The sequence below is a fragment of the Vombatus ursinus genome, unplaced genomic scaffold (genome assembly GCF_900497805.2).
Source record: "Vombatus ursinus unplaced genomic scaffold, bare-nosed wombat genome assembly UNPS02014778.1, whole genome shotgun sequence".
NCBI lineage: Eukaryota > Metazoa > Chordata > Mammalia > Diprotodontia > Vombatidae > Vombatus > Vombatus ursinus.
The window spans coordinates 44,604,738-44,626,241 of NW_020954556.1; the positions used below are offsets into that span (position 1 = coordinate 44,604,738).

Below are 21,504 nucleotides of genomic sequence, written 5' to 3' on the forward strand. Positions count from 1 at the left end.
AAACCCTGGCAACTTCACTAAGCTATTGAATTCAAAAACAACACTTAGAATACCTACACCATTGAGGCAGATGTTATATACTTTTAGAGCTCTCACTGGACCTCTTCTCTTCCCCTCCCTTCTATACATTCCCTTGGCCATTAGACTTTCTTCTCAGCACTTCAACTGTTTTCCAGTCTGGGTGACAGTGCTCCTTTCTAAGCCAATTTAAATTAATTCTGCCTGTAAGATTTCCTGAGACACTCTCAGCTGCTGCATTAAAACTGCATGGGCTCCTTCCCCAATACACCTAATAATAGCACTTTTCATTTCCAAGTCACTTTATAAACATTAACTAATTAAGTTGCCCAGTCTCCTCATGAGGTCTGTGCCTCTGAGTAGTGGACTCTCTTCTCCTTATCCAAGTTACTCCCTAGGGATAAATGAGGGCCCTGCAGTGATGTTAACTCTTTCAGGTTGTGGTGATGATTCCTCTGATTATTAGAGCAGGGAAAATTTGCTAAGATCACATACTACATGTACCAAAAAAATTTTTTTCAATTATTATGAAATGTAGAGTTCATGAAATAACTACTCCCTGTGGAGAGGCTTCTCTGGAGATAAAAGAGGGACATAAAGCATAGAAAAGTCACCCAGTGTTTATTGGGCCTTAGATGAATCTCATAGCTCATCTTGGCCAAGGAGAGGAGAATTAAGAATGACTATTAAGATTCATAGAAGAGGAATCTGGAGGGAGATTCCATGCTGTGAGCATTCAGAGAGAACCAGGTTTAGGAAGGAGGATTAGGGAGGCTTTGGTGGTTGGTCCTTAGCCCCAGAGACCAATGTCAGTCCAGGGCAATGAATTAAAGAGGCTGTTTTAATATTGAAGACCCCTTTGTAAAACAAGTCAGCCAAAGGAATTTGCTTCAGGCAGACCAGCCAGGAATAGGTAGGCTAGGTTAAAGAAAACAAGGGGAAAGAAAAACAGTGAGTAAGACAGAAAGTGAAGGGGCAGCTAGGTGGCACAGTGGATAGAGCACCGGCCCTGAAGTCAGGAGGACCTGAGTTCAAATCAAGCTCAGACCAAACACTTGACATGTACTAGCTGTGTGACCTTGGGCAAGTCACTTAACCCCAATTGCCTCACTAAAAAAACAAAAACAAAAACAAAAAACAAACAAACAAACAAACAAAAAAGACAGAAAGTGAGACAGAGAATATCAGAAAACTTGTACCTTTCCACTTCCCTAAGAAGGATGAAGTAGGTACAAGGTTTGAATCCTAAAGAGGAGGCAATTCATGAGGATACATAGAAAAAGAGTCTCTTCCCTTGGAGAGGGTAGTCCAAGGGGTAGACTCTCCAGATTCCCCACCCATGGGCATAGGATAAGGATCCATAAGAAAGATCAGACTGGGGGAATTGAAGGAGATAAGAATTTTCCCCAGGCTCCAGGTTCCCACAACAAGAATTAAGGGTAAGAGAAGTAAAAGGGCAGAAAGAAAATAAGTCAGGGGAATAGCTAGGAGAGAGCTTTGACCATTTTATTCCTAAGACCTGAACTGAAGAATCACATAGTTCATTACTTTTAAAGTACAGCCAATTTTATCTATGTGTGTATGCATACACACATACTTTTGTATTGAAATCTATCTTACCCATTAGGGAAAAAAGGAGGGGAAGAAGGTAAGAGAAAGGGGGAATGATAAAAGGGAGAGTGGATTAAGGAAGGCAGTGGTTAAAAGCCAAATGGACTTTTGAGGAGGGACAGGACAAAAAGAAAGAAGATAAAACAAGAAAATGGGATGGAGGGAAATATACAGTTATTAATCATGTTTAATTTAATTTAATCAAGAGTCTTTTTGTCCACAGAGAGATCTCTCAAAATGATGCTTTGGAAGTAATAGAAGCGGATGTGTTCTCCAACTTACCAAAGTTACATGAAATGTAAGTAAGAATGGTGTCCACTTCTTACTCTGAATAGTAAGGGCAATTTGTACATGCTACTTGCTATACACCATTCCTATCTTCTCCACTAGGAGCCTCCAACCCTCACATATTCTGCTAAATTAAAGGATGGCTCAAGTACTTCAAGAGAAGCAAAAAAGGAGTTGGCAAAGAGAATTTTATCATATAGCAAAAGGTAATAAAAACATTACTTCAAGAAATATTTTATCATCTCATATTTGAGTACTAGTATTAATATTTGTCTAAAGACCCCTGTGAAAATAATTGAAGCTCTACACTGAGATTGGTTGCTAAGGATGAAGATGCAGAGAAATTCTATGAAGAACTTGATAAAATTCCCCAAACCAAATCAACATACATTTTGATGCTTGATGACTTTAATTCAAAGGCAGAAAAAGTGAGAATGAGAAGAAAAACATTATAAAATGAAGTTTGAAAAAAATGAAGGAGAAGGGTCAAAGACTTGGAGATTACAAAGAAGCCTTGTGTCTTTATATAATAAACCTCTCCTTAAGAAAAGAATTGGTATTTGCTGGTCATGGCAATTACCAAATAAAATTGCAAAAGACTAAAAAAGAAATAGATTAATTTTAATAGGCAGAAGAAGGCTTGTTACTGATGTGGGAGTTATCCAAGAATCAGCTTTATGTATAGTCAGAACACTCACTTGTTAAGCCTAAAACCAGAATTAATATAAAGCAAGAAAGAATAATAATGAGAAAAAATATATTCCCTACAACTGAAACAACTCAATCCTAAACTATTTGATTGAATAACTGACAATTCAAAATAGTAAATGGACAATAGAAATGACATAAGTACAAACTATAGTAATTTTGTGAAGACATTTAACCAATGTAAATTAATTGCTCACAGCAACAAGACCAAGAGTCCAGATAGTATGCTACTAAGCAATCTGATTTAGTTGCCAAACAAAGAGATGGCTGCCAAATGCAACACCAGAATAAAGTGTAAAATAGTTTGTAAAAATCTTACAAAGAATCCTGATGAATGATTATGACAAGTAACACTGAATAAGGCAGAGAGAAGCACTGGATGGTAAAAATCATTTTAAAGAAAACTTGGCAAGACATCCAACTAAGCAGAGTCATTTCAAGGGCATCTAAGGACAAAAATGAAAAGAGGACAACAAACAAGAAAAATGGAAAATATTTGTAAATATATATGTATGTGTGTATATGTATACACACATATGTGTGTATATATGTATATGTATGCATATGTGTGTGTACATATATATAGATACATATTGTATCTATATATATACATATATATATGAATAAACTTTTCTCCCTCAGCAAACAGTAGACTTGCACCAGCCATACTTACATTTTAAAAGTCCCTGAAGTACTTATAGGGGAGGTAAAAATGACAAAGATGGGAAAAGTAGTCAAATTGAAACAAATAGAGAGAGAGAGACAACTGGTACTGGAAGTGATATCATTTTGAAGGTGCTGAGAGACTAATATTCAAGGTATTTGAAGGAAGGAAATACACTAAAGGTGTGGGGGGGAGGGAGCTCAGACTTTGTTAATATTTTTTTAAAAGGGTTGAGGCAACAAAGAGAACTTAAGTATCTACCTACCTATATGTCTACTCTTCCATTTATACAAAATTTTCATGAGAATTCTCTAGACATGAATGAAGGACATCTTTTTGAAGAAGTAGAGAACAAGCTGACATTTGAGAGGGATGTTCAACAACGGATCACAACTTTACCATTTCACAAATGAATGAAAGATATAGAGAACCAAAGACTGCTTAGCTCACTGTCAATTACGAAAAAATATTTGATTTAATAGAAAAAAAACTGCTGCCTTACAGGCTCCCTTTTCAATAAGGTGTTTCTCATCTATACATTAAAATTATTCAAGATTCCTTGGAGGATATAATAATAAAAACATCTCTGTGTAACAACTCTATGATCATAAATATTAGGTGTTATATATGGATACATACAGAGAAATATATGATCATCAAATGTGTTTAACATTATAACTGAGGACATCCAGAGCAAAGATGAAGTTAAAGACAGATTCCCTGTGGATGGTAAGGTCTTTCAGAAGCTTCTGTTCATGGATGAAATTGTTCTACCTTCATCAGGCTCCAGAACACTGCAGCTCTTCCTGGAAAAGATCTTCAATCATTCAAAAGACTTTTAGCCTGACCATCCACACAGGAAAGACCAAGTAGATGAAGAATGTCTATTGCCCAGAATACAACATGCATATGGATAGACAACCTATAGAGCTTGTCCATCAATATGTATATCTGGGACAGACAGTACAAATAGACAATGAGATAGGTTCAGAGTTGAACGAGAGTGGACTGCATTGCCTTTGGTTCATTACAAAACTTCATTAATGATACCCAGACCCAGAACACTATAGGTGCCTCTCAATGATATCCGTAGACCCTTAGAAAAGGGTGGCCTAGAAATCCACATGGGAAAAACTAAGTGAATGATGAATACCCATTGTACAGATTATGATGATCAGTTGAACGAATAGCCCATTGAGTTAGCTCATCAGTACATGTATCTGGGACAGACCCTGGAAATAAACAATAAACTTATCCCAGAATAGGCTAGGAGGAAGAGAGTGGATTGGGCAGAATTTTGGGAAATTTAGAAGTATTTTCACTGATTTTATGTTGCTCTCTTATAAAACAACAACAACAACAGCAAAATCTCTTATCACCAATATTCTCCTGGTGATTCCATATGGTTGAAATCACAATCTCAGAAGAATTCAAATTGGAATGACACAGAGCAGCATGTTCATATAAGTAGACAAAAACATAGTACTCACAGATTGGCATACAAAAAGTGGCATAAAAGAAATCCTCAAGAGCATGGATAAGTACAGAAGCAGCTAGGTGGCCCATATAATACAGCACCAGACCTACAGTCAGAAAGACCTGCATTCAAATCTGACCTCAGACACTTATTAGCTGTGAGACCCTGGACAAGTCACTTAACCTTTGATTATCTCAGTTTCCTCATCTGTAAAAAGGGGGTAATAATTACATCTACCTCCCAGGGTTGTTGTGAGAATCAAATGAGACAATATATGTAAAGGACTTAGCACAGAGCATGGCACATAGTTGGACCAATATAAATATTAGCTGTCACTGTTGTTGTTGTTATTACTATAATGACCACAAAGAGAGGTGTGTTAGGTATACAGCAAAAGCAAGGGATAACAGAACAGTCTAAGCATTGCCCACTCCGTCTTCAAAATATTAAAACACCTAGAAGAAGGCCTCAAGGAGCTTGGGTAGATCCTCTGTGAAGGATTTGTGGAGGACATAGGCAAGACTCACAAAGGATATGAAAGTAGAAATAGGTTATCCTCTCTATCTCTATTGGGAGTTCCAACACTGATTAAATCAGGGACAAATCAAAGTAAAATATAAAGGAGGAATTTAAAAAAAATTAACTAGTTTTGTCAGAAATACCTTTCCCTCAGTACTTATCTCTCCATCTTCTTGGTTTTTCTTCCTTTCTTATTCTCTTCCCTTTTTCTTTTCTTTCCTACTCTACCAGGGAGATATTGTCAAGACCAGAACAGTATGTTGTTATCCACATACAGGAACATCTGTATCTCCCTTATCAATCAGTCATGACCAAGACCCAGAATAGAAATGCAAATTAGGCAGCATGATATAAAGGAAAAATGCTTGTTTTATTCCATATATTAAAAATAAACAAATGTGAAAAAAAAGAAAAAAGAAAAACAATGGACTAAAAATCAAGAACTTGTGATTTGTTTCCCCTTGTACTTGACCTTTGCCACTGTTCCTCTTACCTCACTCCCTCTTTCCTTTCTCCAAAAACTCTCAGGCTCTTTTCTCTTCTCAGAGCGTTATGGTCTCTCCCTTATTGCTAGTAGGTACACGGCTCTAACAGGAAATGTGGACAGGAAACCTACAGAGGAGTTCATCCTACTGCTGACTCAGAGGAGCTACCACCCTGTCTGAGGTTCAGTGGGCTTGCCAATTACAGGAACCACTCTTTCATCTCCTCACTCAGTGCTGCCATCACCCTGGCTTCCCTCCCCAATAGCATGCCTGTTGTGCTAGAAATGATTAATTGCCTGGTCTGGGGTTCTGTGCAGCCACAGGTAATTGCAACATAAAAACTAATGAAACAAGGAGAAAGTAATTAATAGAATATCAGTGTAAATATACATTGATCCAGTGAGTAGTGGAAATGACAATAATTTTCTGGGGGACTTTGGACATTTTCTCCTCTGAACTGGTAATAGGGACAAAGACCAGGTTAACAAGGGAGTAAAAACTGCTGCTTTTTTATGGTAATAGAGCAGCCTCTGTCCAAGGTGAGTAGAAAATATTATCTAATAGAGGTTTGTAGAGGGATTTTGCTGTTGAACAACTTTCAGGTTTAAAAATAAAAGAGCCAAGACCTTTCTTTCTTTTTATGCTCTTTTTTATCTCTTTTTTATGCTCTTCCCTTCCCCACTGTCTCTTCATTCTTTCTTTCTTGACCTTTCTGTCTTCCTCTTCATCGTTTTCTTCTCCCTCTCTTCTCCCTTTCTCTCATTCTCACCGTCTCCCCTTCTCTCTCATCATCTCCTCCTTCTTCTTCACTTCCTCTTCCTTTGCCTGTTCTCTGGAGGTGAAAATTATCAGCAAAGTTAGTTCATCGGTTAGCACCTCTTACATACTCCTCCCCCAGGTTGGTCTTCTATCCCCTCTGTGGTCCGAGTCAGGTAGGATAGAGGCTGTGATTAGCTTGTTTTACCTCTTTAGCACAAAGAGGAGACAAGTCATGGTCTCTGTACAAACTGAGCATAATACACTTCATAGAGAAAGGCTTGTGAATAAATGAATGAGCCATATATTACTGAGGCCATTTTAACAACAAAAAAGTTTACATCTTTCCAAGCCATCCGATAACCCCAAAGTTTATTTTAAAATGTGAAATGATGAAGAAACATTTCCCTTCACTTCAACGTTCATTTCTCTTTGACAGAAGAATTGAAAAAGCCAACAACCTGGTGCTCATTGACCCTGAGGCCTTCTGGAATCTCCCAAGCCTCCAATACCTGTAAGACATTTTAACCTCATCCCCAGCTCCCTCCTTGCAATCAAGTCAGACCAGTCTGAGCCTAGCAAGGACAGCAGCAGCTAACCTTGGTAACCCCGTATTCCACCCGGGTGGCCTACTTAGCAGTGGGTTTTATTTAAGCGCTGAGGTTTAATGAGTAATTCCCTCTAATATGATTTCCTTTTACTTTCACTTGAAACAACAGTCATCATAATGAATGCCATTTGCATTAATGGGATTGTCACATGCGGCTCCACAGGGACTCTGCTATAATTTGGTGTTAATGAGATGCATCTTACAAGTCTTAGTCAGATAGATTCTAGTAGCTTTTAGCATTCAACCTTGACCTCAAGAATTCTTTCTGCCTTATTCTGCAAATATATAGATGTGTATACACACACATATATGTGTGTGTGTGTGTGTGCGTATGTGCATCCAGGTATACATATTTTAATGCACTCACTGCATTTTATTTTCTTCCACAATGGCCCTGTATTTCAGGGAAGAGATGTATTAATATGTGCCCCACCCTGGCCCTGTTCCCATCAGCAAAGTCACTCTGCTTGCTCTCTCATCAAACTGCCTGCTCATTAGATAAGAGCAAATTGGGGCATGTTTACTCAGCTCCCAAGCTTCTGTCATCCTGAGTTGTGGTGCCTAGATATGAATATAAACCCTGGGCTAATACCAACCTTAACTCTTGAAATTGGGCCTGAGGGCATAAGTCTTAAAACAGAGTTCAATCATTCTTTCAACTACTATTAATGTGAAAAGTACTATATGCAGTGCATCATAGGAGACGTCTAGGAGAAAAACAGGGTTAGCCAAGATAAGACCCTAATGTCTAGTAGGGAGAGAAGAAAAGAAAAAAAAAAACAAATTAGTTCCATCTTACGAACAGCATGGTAGACATCTCTACCTGGCTGTCTACTACATATTTCAAACTCAATATATCAAAAAATAAATCCATTATCTTTTCCCCACAACCCTATGTTCCTACTCTAAGCCTTAATATTTCTCATGAAGACACAATTATTCTCCCAACCAACTAAATTCACCACCTTAGAATCATCACTGGATTACTTGTCCCATACATTAATGTTGGTGTTTAGTCATTTTCAGTCATATCTGATTCTTCATGGACCCCTTTTGGGGTTTTCTTGGCAAAGATACTGGAGTGGTTGGTCATTTTCTTCTCCAGCTCATTTTACAAATGAAGGAACTGAGGTAAATAGGGGTAAGTGACTTGCCTAGGGTCATACAGCTAGTAAGTGTCTGAGGCTAGATTTGAACCCAGGTCTTCCTGACTCCAGCCCCAGAGCTCTAACCACCATGCCCCCTAGCTTCCCATACATCAATGATAACTTCTCATTTTTCCTTATTTTGACTGATAATAGATTGTAAGTTCCTTAAGGAAGGGTACCTTCTCATTTTGGTATTTATATCCCCATTGCCTAACACAGTGGCTGAAATATAGTAGGTGCTTGTTGATTACTGGTCTGATATAATGATTGATATTATTAACAACATTAAAATGCAAGCTCCTTGAGAGTAAGACTACCTTCTTTGCTTTTTATGTATACAGTCAGTGCTTAGCACAGTGCCCGGAACACAGTAAGCACTTAATAAATGTTTTATTTATCTATGATAAATAAGTTTATTTGAGAGGTGTGAAATTAAGTACATGGGGTAAGAAGAAGATAGTGGGAAGTAGGTAGTTACCAATAGGGGAATCAGGGAAGGGAAAGATCATGGAGAAAGTCATGTTTTAGAACATATATATTTTAACATTGGAAAAAACCTTAAAGATCATCATGAGATCTAGAAAGGTGCTTTATCTACTGTACCACCTAGCTGCCCCCAAAAATAATATTGTATAGACAACTTTGAAAAAATTTAAGAATACTTATTAATGCAATGACCAACCTTGATTCCATTATGATGAAACATGCTACACAGAGAAGTGATAGATTGAGGATACATATGGAAACATATCTTTTTTGAATGTAGCCAATGAAGGAATATGTTTTACTTGTTTATGAATATCTGTTACAAAGATTTTGTTTTGCTTTCTTTTGTTTTTCTCAGCAGAGGTTGGAAGGTGAGAGGGAAAGACCATGGATTTTTGTTAATTGAAAAAAAATAGCAATAACAAAAACACAGTACAGGTACTAGCCATATGGGAGGATCAGGAAAGGCCTTGTGTAGGTTATATGTCAACTGAACCTTGAAGGAGACTAAGAATTTTTTAAAGTCTCAGAAGTAAGAGAGGGTGCACATCAGGTATATAGAACCAACCATCTCTTGTATTCCCTAAATCCTCTTATACAATGCTATGAACATGGTGAGTACTTAATAAATACCTAATACCTGGCACTTGTACTCTGTGTAATACCATAAACAACCATTATTAGTTGCATTAACTGGTTGATTGATTAAGAAAGGAAAGTGTCTGAGAACCTGTTAACATGTCTGCCACTGGTGATAGAGAAAGAAATGTGGGGGTGATTACTAGGTACTTTAAGCTCTGTAGGGGCCTATGAATATTTGTTGCAAAGATTTCGTTTTGCTTTCTTTTGTTTTTCTCAGTGGAGGTTGGAAGGTGGGAGGAAACTTTAAGCTGTTGTGACCAGTGCCCAAATTCCATACCTTCACCAGGACACTGCACAAATAAACAAGAAATGAAAATGTCTCTTAAAAGATAACTGAATGGGAACATGGTAGCCCTAGGGTTTAAGAAACCAGAATAAATCATAAATATAAATATAAATCATAAATATAAATGCTAGAGCTGGATACACTGGGGCAACCTCAGCCATTCCATTGTAGATGGGGACAATAGCCAAGTAGCTGCTTTATGGTTCATGATGAGGTTTCCTAGTAGTAGTGAAGTGATGGAGGAAAAGGGAAGGAAGGATATGAGATGAAAGGGGTGAGAAGCCTTTGCAAAATTGGTCTTGCAATGGAAAGAGTAGCTAAATTTAAGCTATTAAATTATTAGGGAGTACCCAGTGCTATCAACATTGAAAGAAGACTCACACTCTTTTCCTACCTTTGGGGAGTCTGAGGAGGGACGTGCATCTCAGCAAGGGGCTGAGACATTGTTGGAGCTCTAAAGAAGTGTTAAAATTGAGGAAAAAGAGCTCAGTGGTGATAAAGTTTTAAGTTTAGCTCTGGACAAGTCTAGCAGAATGGTACAGTTGACGGTGTTTCTTTGATGTCCTCAAACTCTTCTTTCTATGTCCTTCCCACTCCCCTTTTTATGACGCCCTCCACTTTCATGTAGAATAATTATACAACAGTAATAATATTATTCCAGGTACTCACTCCTTCCTTCTACTAAACTCAGACTATGATATTAATGGCCACGGTCACTACCTCTTCCAAGGATATTTGCATAAGTCCCATATCTGTGGAATGAAAGAACAGTTCCCTATTAAAGGCATTTCAAGCATCAGTAAACCCACAGAAGTATTTGGGGAGGCAAGGCAGGGAGAACATCCCTTGTACCTCTAAAATCACAGACCAACTATAATAGCTCCAGAAATGAGATCGTAAGTAACCCCAGGTCCTGAAAACTCCCTCCCCAGGCCTTGGTGTTTCTCTAGTCTTCCTTATGGTCAAACTGCCATTGAATACCAGAGTCACCCTACTGCAATCTTTTGAAATATTTTCCAGATTGCAACATACTGACGGTTAAATAGCATATTCGAGCTCCTAAATTTGAGGAACAATTACGGAAACGATGGCCAATTAAACTTTAATATCCTCTTGCTCTATCCCTGAAGAAGTCATAAGTATCATTAGCCTCATATAATCAACAGCTAAAATTTCACAAGTCCAGTCCTTTGGGATGATGGATTATCTCCTTGGAGACAAAGAAAAATGCAAAATAGACAAGGCAGAAGGGCAGTAGGATAGGATTGGGCCTTTGAAATGCAGGATAAATGTTTATGATCCCAGTCCTATAACAGGAAATTACAGAACTTAAGGGCAAGGCAATATTTTATTTCAGTCTCCTAATTGGGGTGCACTTCTTTACTTAAAAATGTTGTGCCAGAGTTCTCATCTCTGATTCCATTTCATGCTGATCATTTGATAGCTTAGAACTACAGAAAGGCAGAAATCAGGGCTGTTCATCTACGCACTCTACAGATCACTGAGAAATCTGAAGTGCTTTTTCAAAACTCATGAATAAAGAAATGCGACAAACAGAAGGAACAAACATAAAAAGGTTCATCTAGGCAGGATTAAAAAAAATATTGTGTTTACAGGTAACATTTCCTTCTTTACTGCTCTGCCTTCCTCCAACAGACCTTTTGTGCAGAAAAGATTATCTATTGATCCGTAAATAAGGTTCACACAATATTCTCTTGCTTTTGCATCCCAGAGCTATAATTCGCAGCCAGCTGGATTTTGTTCTTCTCCATTCAATAGATGGTAGCTGCCCCTTAGTAGCCCTTTTGCAGATACAACCTGAGTATCCCCACCCCCACCAACAACTAACTTCCAGTCCAAATGGCAGCTCTGAGACCTCCTCAGCACCATGCATTTTTTGATAATGGCAATAATTCCATTTGCCTTATTTGACTGATGGCTGTGTGGGTATTTGTCCTATGCTTGTGAGTGTGCGTGTGCGTGTGTGTGTGTGTGTGTGTGTGTGTGTGTGTGTGTGTGTGCTGGGGGAGGGACATACTCTTTTTGCACTGAAGAACCTAGTTAGAAATTTCCTCCTACCCTTCACCATTGCACTCTGCCTAAGGCCTGCTTCTTTTGGTTAGGGGAACAAAACTAACACCTGGAGCTTTCCTATAACAACAAAAAAAAGTGAATGATTTGCTAAGTGGGGTTTCTACTGTCTCCTGATATTTTCTATTGGGTAAGTTCCTGAAGTCATTTCATATTCTTCATTTTGCACTCATAATTATTTATTTGTTTTATGCTAGTCAGACAGTTAAGCAGTCATTCATTTATCTATTCATTTATTCATTCATTCATTGTCAACCAGCCAGTTAAGCATACTTGAGAGGAAACTGCCTGAAGACCTTTTTTAAACCCCAAACTAGCCAAGAAATTCATTTGAGCCAAGAGATTGCATTGGTCTGATTGAACCTCATGAGAAGGTTTTTCCATATTTGTTTTTCAATCTCAGTTATATAGACAAATAGAATATTACAGCTAACAGGAACCTTAGAGATCACCAGGTGATCTAATTAGACTAGGGTCACTAGATTCTAGTCTATTGCCTTGTTTTACAGAAGGAAAAAACTGAGGCCCAGCAGGGGAAGTGACAGTTACAGTCCCTCAAGTTCATAGAGGAAAAAGAAAGGAGAGAAAGGGGTGAAGTAGAGAGCGTGCTCCATTTGCAGACCAAGGTCTTAGCTTAATTCTGCCTCTCCCATTGACTACTTTGTGCAACTCAATTAATTCCTCTGCATCTAAGTTTCCTCATCAGTAAAATAAGAGGGTTGAACCTGGGTAAGCTCCAAGTTTCCTCACAGCTCATAATCTATCATCCTTTGACTGGAAGGAAAAGACAAGATGAAGGTTTATATTTGAATAGCTCTTTATATTTTTCAAAATTCCTTTAAATCCATCTGATGTCACAAAAAGCCTATGAAATAGGTGGGGGCAATTGTTAGTGTCTCCATTTTACAGATGGGAAAATTGAGAAATGAAGTTAAGTGTGGAATGAAGCTCTACAAACAGGGGTCACTCAATCATTGTCATTGATAGTATGAGTTCCTACACTTGCAGTCCATCTTCTTACTTCAAATGAAACACATCTTATACTGAATTCACCTCTCCCTGTCCCCCTCCCCCCCAAAAATTACTATTCTCTTAATTTTTCCATTTCTTTTGATAGTGCCACTATTTTCCCAGTCACACAGACCCAAAACATTCATGTCATCCTTGAATAATCCTTGCCCTCCCATAATCATTTAATTGATTGCCAAATTCAGTCAATTATATCACTATGATATCACTCATGTCTGTCCCCTACTCATACTCTCTCTTTTTTGTTCAGAATATTCTTTTTAAATTTTATTTATTTGTATATTTTAACATTCTTTTCTTTTTTAATTTTGAGTTCCAGATTCTCTCCCTCCTTTATATCCCTGCCTCACCCACTGAGAAAGCAAGCAATATTATATCGATTATAATGTGAAATCATGCAAAACATTTTCATATTAGCCATATTGCAAAAAAAAAATAGCAAAAGAAAATACATAAAGGGGAGAAATTACACTTCAATTTGTACTCAGAGTTCATCAGTTCTCTCTCTGGAAGTGAATAGCATTTTTCTGTCATGAGTTCTTTGGACTTGTCTTGTATCATTGTTTGATCAGAGTAGCCAAGTTCTTTACGGTTGATCATCATTACAACATCGCTGTTACCATGCACAATGATCTTCTGGTTCTTCTCAACTCACTTAGCATCAGTTCATATGAGTCTGCCCTGTTTTTTTTTTCCTAACACCACCCTCCCCACTTCTTATGATACAATAGTATTCTATCACAATCATATACCACAACTTGTTCAACCATCCCCCAAATGATGGACATCCTCTCAATTTCTAATTCTTTGCCATCACAAAAACAACTGCTATCAATATTTTTGTACATACAGGTCCATTTCCTCTTTCTTTGATCTCTTTGGGGCACAGACCTAGTAGGGTAGTTTTATAGCCTTTGGGAATAGTTGTAGATTGTTCTCCAGAATAGTTGGATCAGTTCACTACTCCACCAGTAATTCACTAATGTACCCATTTTCCCTCATCTCCTCCAACATGTGTCATTTCTGATAGTTATGAGTTGTTTAAATTTACATTTCTCTAATCAATAGTAATTTAATCAATAGTAATTTTCATATGACTATAGATAGCTTAATTTCTTTAATGTTCATATCTTTTGACCATTTATCAATTGGAGCATGACTCCTTTTTTTTATAAATTTTATTCATTTCCCTATATTTTTGATAAATGAGGCTTTTATCAGAGAAACTTGCCATAAATTTTTATGTTAATCTTTTCATATTAATTCAATGTCACTGGGACCTTTTAGCAAAATGTAGTTTACCTGACTATCTCTTTCAATTAGATCTATTTTTGTTTTTGCTTTTCTGAAATCATGACTACCATCCTTGCCCTCTTCATTTCAACTGAAGCATAATAGACTCTGCTTCAGCCCTTCATTTAAACTATGTGTGTCTTTCTGTCCCGAGCATGTCTCTTGTATGCAACATATGGTTGGATTTAGCTTTCTAATCCATTCTGCTATCTGCTTCTGTTTTATGGGTGAGCTCATAACATTCACAATCAGCTGTGGCCTTTTCATCAAGAATGCTTAAAAGTTCTCTATTTCATTAAATGTCTATTTTCCCCCTGAAGGATTATACTCAGTTTTGCTAGGTAAGTTATTCTTGATTGTAATCCTAGCTCCTTTACCCTCCAGAATGTCATATTCCAAGCCCTCTGATCCTTTAATGAGGAAGTTGCTAAATCTTGTGTGATCTTGACTACGGTTCCATGAAATTTGAATTGTTTCTTACTGGCTGCTTGTAATATTTTCTCCTTGAAATGGGAGCTCTGAAATTTGGCTACAATATTCCTGAAAGTTTTCATTTTGGATTCTCTTTCATGGGTGATTGGAGGATTCTTTCCATTTCTATTTGACCCTTTGTATCCAAGATATAAGGGCAGTTTTCCTTTATAATTTCTTAAAATATATCTAGGTTCTTTTTTTCATTATGATTTTCATGCAATCCAATAATTCTTAAATTATGTCTCCTCAATCTACTTTCCAGGTCAGTTGTTTTTCAAACAAGATGTTTCACATTTTCATTTTTTTTCATTCTTTTGATTTTGCTTTATTGTTTCTTGAATTTCACATAATCATTAGCTTCCATTTGCCCAACTCTAATTATTAAGAAATCATTTTCCTCAGTGAGGTTTTTTTTCCCATTTGGTCAATTTTGCTTTTAAAGAAGTTTATTTTTTTTAATTCAGTGAATTTTTGTGCCTCTTTTACCTTAGGCCAATTCTGTTTTTTTAAGGTAATGTTATGTTAGGTATTTTTTGTGACTTTTTTACTAAGGTATTAATTCTCTTTGTATAATTTTCTTGCATCACTCTCATTCTTTTCCCAATTTTTCTTCTGCCACTCTTATCTCTTTCTTTAACTCTTCCAGGAATTCTTGCTTGTTGTGGGTCCGATTAGCATTTTTCTTTGAGACTTTGCTTGTAGCTGTTTTCACATTGCTGTCTTCTTATGAGTTTACATCTTCGTCTTCCCTGACACCACAGCAGCTTTTTATTATCAAGTACTTTTTTTGTTGTTTGCTTATTTGCTCAGTTTATTTCTTTACTTTGAACTTTATGCTAAAGTTGGGCTCTGCTCCCCTGGGGACAGTGAGACACTATGCCAAGCTTCAGGTTTTTTTGTGTTGCTGTTTTCAGAGCTAGTTCTGGATGTCTGCAAGTTTTGGGTGCTTCCTAGGTGGTATTATCTTTGGATTGGTATGGTCACTATTGTCCTGATTTGCATTCCAGTCTTTACCTAGGAAGATCTTCTATTTCCCCTTCAACCACAAGTAGTAGTGCTCCTCTTAACCATGGAACCAAGACCAGGGCACCTGCTCTCTTTAATCACAAGCACTCCACTCCATCCTAGAACTGCAATCCAGAACTACTTATGGGCAATTGAGTTGCCTATCAGTGCCAGCTGAACCGAATGCCAGTAAAAAGTCCCCTATAATCTCTTTCTGAACAGTTGTCCAACCCATTTACCATCTCTGGGCTGAGCTCGCAAAGTTGCTACTGCTGCTGCTGTTGGGCTACCTCCAAGGCCCACCACTAGTACTCTTGCCACACTCTGGGTCTATACCCACCCAGGTTTTACAGACCTCTCCTGTGAACCTCCAAAGGTGTCTTAGGCTGGAAAAATGTCTCCCTCTGACTTTTTGTTGGCTCTGCTGCTCCAAAATTCTATTTGAGACATTATTTTAAAGTTGTTTAGAGGGAAATATTGGAAGAGTTTAGCTGAGTCCTGGCCTATACTGCACCATCTTTGCTCTGATCATGTACTACTAATAATCATCACTCATACTCTCAACGGATTAGTTCAAATACTCTTCACCTCTTTTCTGAGTTATTATAATTACCTCCTACCTGGCCTGCCTGCCTCCAGTCATGACTGAAAAGGTACAGAGTCAAGAGATAGAGCATTATGTACAAGGAACCGCAAGAAGGCTTGTGTCTCTGCTTCATTGAGTATGGGTTTCAAGTGTAAGTAAAATGACTGGAATAATAGGAAAGGGACAGATTGTGAATAGGTTTAGATTCTTTTGGTAATGGGAGAGGCAAAGAGTGAAACTAGAGGTCTCTAAAAGTATCCATCCTAGAAAGGGTTAATTTAGGAAGATTAAAGCAAAGGAGTGCATTGTGGAAAGATTGGCCACAACCCATTTTCACCTTTTCATTTGGATGCCAATCAATCAAAAAGTACTAAATTGAACTCAAAATTGAACCAAGCACTGAGGGATACAGAAAAAAAAAATTTAAGGTAACAAATTATGTGGTATAAACTCTAAATAATATAAGAATTCTGAAGAGGAAGAGATCATTGTGGTTAAATTTCTTGGGGGAAAAAATGCTGCATTGGGCCTTGAAGGATGAAATAGGATACAGTTAAGTAGAAGAGAAAAAATGAAGCAAATGAGTAAACACCCAGAGACCAGAAAGAAAATAGCCAATATAGGACAGTGAGGATATCTATTTGCCTAGAATAGAGAGAATGTGTTGGGGAGTGGAAGAACAATAAGGATGAGAAAACAAGAAGGGGTCATGCTGTGAATGTCCTTGAAAATAAAACTGTGATACTCAAGATATTTAAGAAAATGATTCAAATATTAAAATGACAGTCATTCCCTGATACAGAAATGGTCAAAGAATATAAATACCTTTTCAAAGGAAGAAATACAAACAATTATCAACCATTTAAGAAATATTCCATATAACTATTAATTAGAGGACTGAAAATTAAAATACCTCTGAGGTTGCACCTCAGACCTATCCAGGGATATGCTGGTAAGTGTTTAATAGGCTCTCTAAAAAAAAAAAGTATGCACAACACACTTATACATTTAATCAGCATTATTAACATCTTTCAATCACTTTCTTTAGTCTAGACAACCAACAAAACAATCAATCAAGTCCTGATTTGTAGCATTTGCTGACTTTCAATGTGTAAATACTCACTGAAAATTTAACAATTGACTCATGAAAGCAAGTATGAGCCAGCTCCAGCATACCATTGGATCTATCAAATCGGCAAAGATGACAAAATAGGAAAATGACTGTTGTTAGAGGGGCTTCAGAAAGACAGGCACACTGGTACACTGTTGAGGAGGCTGCAAATTAATCCAGCCATTTTGAAAAGTAGGGTCTATGTTTTCAAAACTGTAAGGAACTCCCATTACAGAAACTTTCTTCACTGATACATATCAACAATTTATAACTTATATTATTGCCTAGGGTACCAAGTAATTCAATTACTTACTGAAGATCACCTAACCAGTAGGTATCTGTAACAAGATATGTATTTGGGTCTTTCTAACTCCCAGGCTTGCCCTCTATCTTTACACCACTCTATTAGTCTCTACTATAACTGACCCACATGAACTTGAGCAAGTCTTTTACCTTCTTTACAATTCAGTTCCTTCCCCAGTAAAATGAGAAAATGGACTAAATAATCTCTAAATCTAATTTGGGAGGGCTGGGCAAGCTCATCAGCCTCACTTTTTCCTCCAGAGCCATCTGGGTCCAGTGGCAAGATATAGATCAGAATGACTAGAGATGGCCCCCAGGGTAGTGGCAATGAGAGTGGAGGAGGAAAAGTTGTAAGATACATTTAAAAGGAAATAAAATACAAGCTCCTTGAGGGCAAGGACTATAGGATTTTATTTTTGTCTTTATAACACTAATGTCTAGCACGGGGCCATGCAAATGGTATTTTAATTGGATCTGTTGAACTAAAGAATCAGTCAACGTATTATTCATTTCATGGTAAGAACTTGGTGAGAACTTGGTAAGAACTGCTGTCTTTCATTTTGGAAGAGGACCAATAACATCATGGGATGATGTCTTGACTGGCATATGAATTGGATTTAAGCAAGGCAGAGTTGCAAAAAGTTGTCAGCCTCATTCTCTCTTCCATAGCTCTTGAAGTCCAGTGGCAAGACAAAAGTCAAGATAACTAACAATGGCATGGGATGCAGTGGATAACCTTGGCATCTTTGATGTCTGACTAAGCTTTAAGCACTCCACATGGCCTGCTTCAACTAGTTTCATGGCCATTGGAACAAATTGTTGTCATCTGCACGTTCTACTGGAGAAGTCTTCACATGCTTGGGATAGACACCCCCAACTCACCACAGGTTTGAGGCTTGTCAATTACCCTCAACCTGATTTAGCCCATCTGCCATGATGGCATACCAGTGTGTGGCTGCTATGCATACTGCAGCTTCTTGGAGCCACAGGTAAGACTTGAGTGTCAGGTAGCCAGGAGAGTGAAGTGATTTTTGCCCATTTTATTTCCAATGGTCCACAAATTGCCAGTAAACCTGCCCATCTGCCTTAGCATATTCAACCCTGAGTCATTCTGTGGATGACACTCATTAGGAGTTGATTCTGAGCCAAAACTTATCTTGCATAGGAGCAAAGTAACAAAGGAAATTCACAATTCAGATGCTTATCGGGGAGAAAATATTAACCGTGTCTCTGGCTCTCAATGTTGCAAGTTTCTGAGAATGTTGCTATGAGAACAGGAATGTTTGGGCTCAATAAAAATTATATAATTACTTATTTTATGAGTGATACATCCAGCTGATTCAACTATTTATCTACCTTTGTCCACATGGAAATAAAAATTGTTTTGTCTTTTCTCTGGATGTATGAGTCCTGGAAATCTGGGGTTTAACTTTAGACCATTGGCAGATATTATTTATTAGACATTTCTGCCTGGATATCCCACTGGCACCTCACACTCAACATTTCTAGAACTGAATTTATTATCATTTCCCCTAAATCAGTTTCTTCTTCAGACTTCAGCATTTCTATCTGTGGAACCACCATGAAATGCATCCTGTTGCCCAAATTTGAAAGATCAAAGCTCTTCAACTCTCCCCTCCCTAACCTTCTATTATTAGGTCCTATTATTTTCCACCTACACAATAAAAATCTATTGAAATATTCCCTCTTCTTTATTCCCATTGCCACTAACAGGGGCCTTCTTATCACCAGTACTCTAATAGTCCTAAGAGCTCTTCCTGCATTCTTTCTCCCCACTTCTTTCCACTGCATACTCTCTTCCGCATGTATAGATCTGGTTATGTCACTCTTTTCAGAAATCTTTGATGGTCATCTAATGCTTACCAAGTAAAATTCAAACTCTTTTGCCTGGCTTTCAAGGACTTTGATAGGCAATATCATGCAAGCCCATTTTTCTAAGCTTATTACTTATTACTCTCTTATGCATACTTCATAGTATTGTCAAACAGAACTACTCTCTGCACCCCAAAACTCACCCTCCCTTCTACTGCCTTCATGCTCTATGCCTGGAATAGCCTCTACCCCCTTTTCTTTTTGAGCTTCTGCCCATCATTTAAAGCCCAACTGAAATATCAACTCCATTCTGACTACATTGAGCCCCACAGTGGGTTACAAACCACCATCTAACCCTAACTTTTCCTGATATTTTATAGCTTTTTGATGCTATCAAGTACTTGCTCCCTTGGATTCTGTGACATTGCTAACTCCTGGTTTTCCTCCTCCTTGTCTGACCAATCCTCTTATCTCTTTTGTTGTTTCATCATATGTCTCCCACTCCCTAAGTGTGGATGTACCCTGACGCTCAATTCTAGTTTCTCTTCTTTCTCTACACTTTCTCACCCAGTGATCTTATCAGCACCTCTGGGTTTAATTCTCATCTCTACACAGATGACTCACCAATCTACATATCCAGGCTTAATCTCTCTTTTGAATTCCACTGTTGCATCACCACTTTATCAAGTGGAAATCTATACCAAATATTCCATTGGCAACCCAAACTCAATAGGTCAAAAATTGAATTTATCTCCACCTATAAACCTATTACTCATCCAAGCTTCCATTGAAGGCACGCTATCCTTTTAGTAAACTAGTTTTAGACTCAGCCTTTATTTTTCCTTATTCCTTCTCTCTCTGCCTCATCTTAGTCCAATTAGTTTCAAAGTATTGTCAAGTCTTGGAATCTTGGATTTATCCCCCTTTCTCTACTCACCCAGCTACCACCATAATTCAGGCCATCATCACCATTTGCCTGAACTATCATAATAGCTTCCTAATTGGTTACCCTCCTTCCAGAACCTTTCAATTGCACCCTATATAAAAGAAAAGTTCCCTGGCCTGGCATTTAAGGTATTCTATTATCAGGATCCCACTTACCTTTCTATCCTTATCTCATGCTTTTTCAATTTCAGAAAAACTAGATAATTGTTTCTGGAGACATTCCATTGTTCATCTCTAGGATTTTGCAACAGGCTACAATGCCTTTGTCTAGAATCTACTCTTTCCTCTCAGAATCTTTATCATTTTTATGGATTGACTCAAGTGCCACTCCCTCAGTGAAGCTTTCCCTGAGTCCATCATTTGTTAATGGTCTTTCTTTCTTGTTCTATCCTTTGTTTATTTCTCTGGGTATATGATGTGTCTTCCTCATAAAATGTTAGAGGACAGTGACTGTTTTCTTTTTTTCTTTGTACACTCAGTGACTAGGACAGTGCTTTAAGGCAAGTCAACATGCATTTTTAAAAGCATCTACTATGTACTAGATGCCGTGCTTAGTGCTGGTGATAAAAAGAAAGAGGGGGGAAAATAGTCCTTGCTCTCAAGGAATTTACAGTTTAATTAGGGAGATAACACACAGACAACTATGTACAAACAGGATAAATTGAGAATAATTTCAGAGAGAAGGCATTAAGATTAAAGAAGGTAGGGAAAGACTTCTTGCAGAAAATGAGATTTTAGCTAAGATTTAAAGGAATTCAAGAATAGCAAAAGGTAGAGATGAGGAAGGAGAGGGTTTTAGGCATAGGGAACAGCCAGTGATAATGCTCAAAAATGTGAGATAAAGTGTCTTGTTTAATGAACAGCAAGAACACCAGTGTGCCTGGATCATAGAGTATGTGGCAAGGAGTGAGGTAGAAGAATACTGGAAAGGTAAGAGAACTAGGTTATGAAAAGCTTTAAAAGACAAACATAAGGTTTTTTTATTTAATCCTGGAGGTAATAAGGAGCCACTAGAGTTTACTGAATAAGAGAGAGAAATAGTTAAATTTGTACTTCAGGAAGATCATTTTTATAGGTGAGTGGAAGATGAAATGGAATTGGGAGACATTAAGGTAGGGAGACCAACCAGCAGACTA

General features: G+C 37.7%; 1 protein-coding gene across 6 annotated transcripts in view; it reads left to right on the forward strand.

Annotated features, from left to right (window-relative positions):
- Nucleotides 1-21,504, forward strand: part of LOC114045195 (follicle-stimulating hormone receptor) — a 270,986-nt gene that overhangs the window by 157,130 nt on the left and 92,352 nt on the right. For 4 of the 6 annotated variants that reach the window (XM_027865046.1, XM_027865040.1, XM_027865044.1 and 1 more), the window contains 2 exons: nucleotides 1,853-1,927; nucleotides 6,966-7,040. In XM_027865046.1, the coding sequence (XP_027720847.1) occupies nucleotides 1,853-1,927; nucleotides 6,966-7,040 (150 nt within the window). The remainder of the gene's footprint in view (nucleotides 1-1,852; nucleotides 1,928-6,965; nucleotides 7,041-21,504) is intronic. The other 2 variants (XM_027865042.1, XM_027865043.1) reach the window with 1 other exon arrangement.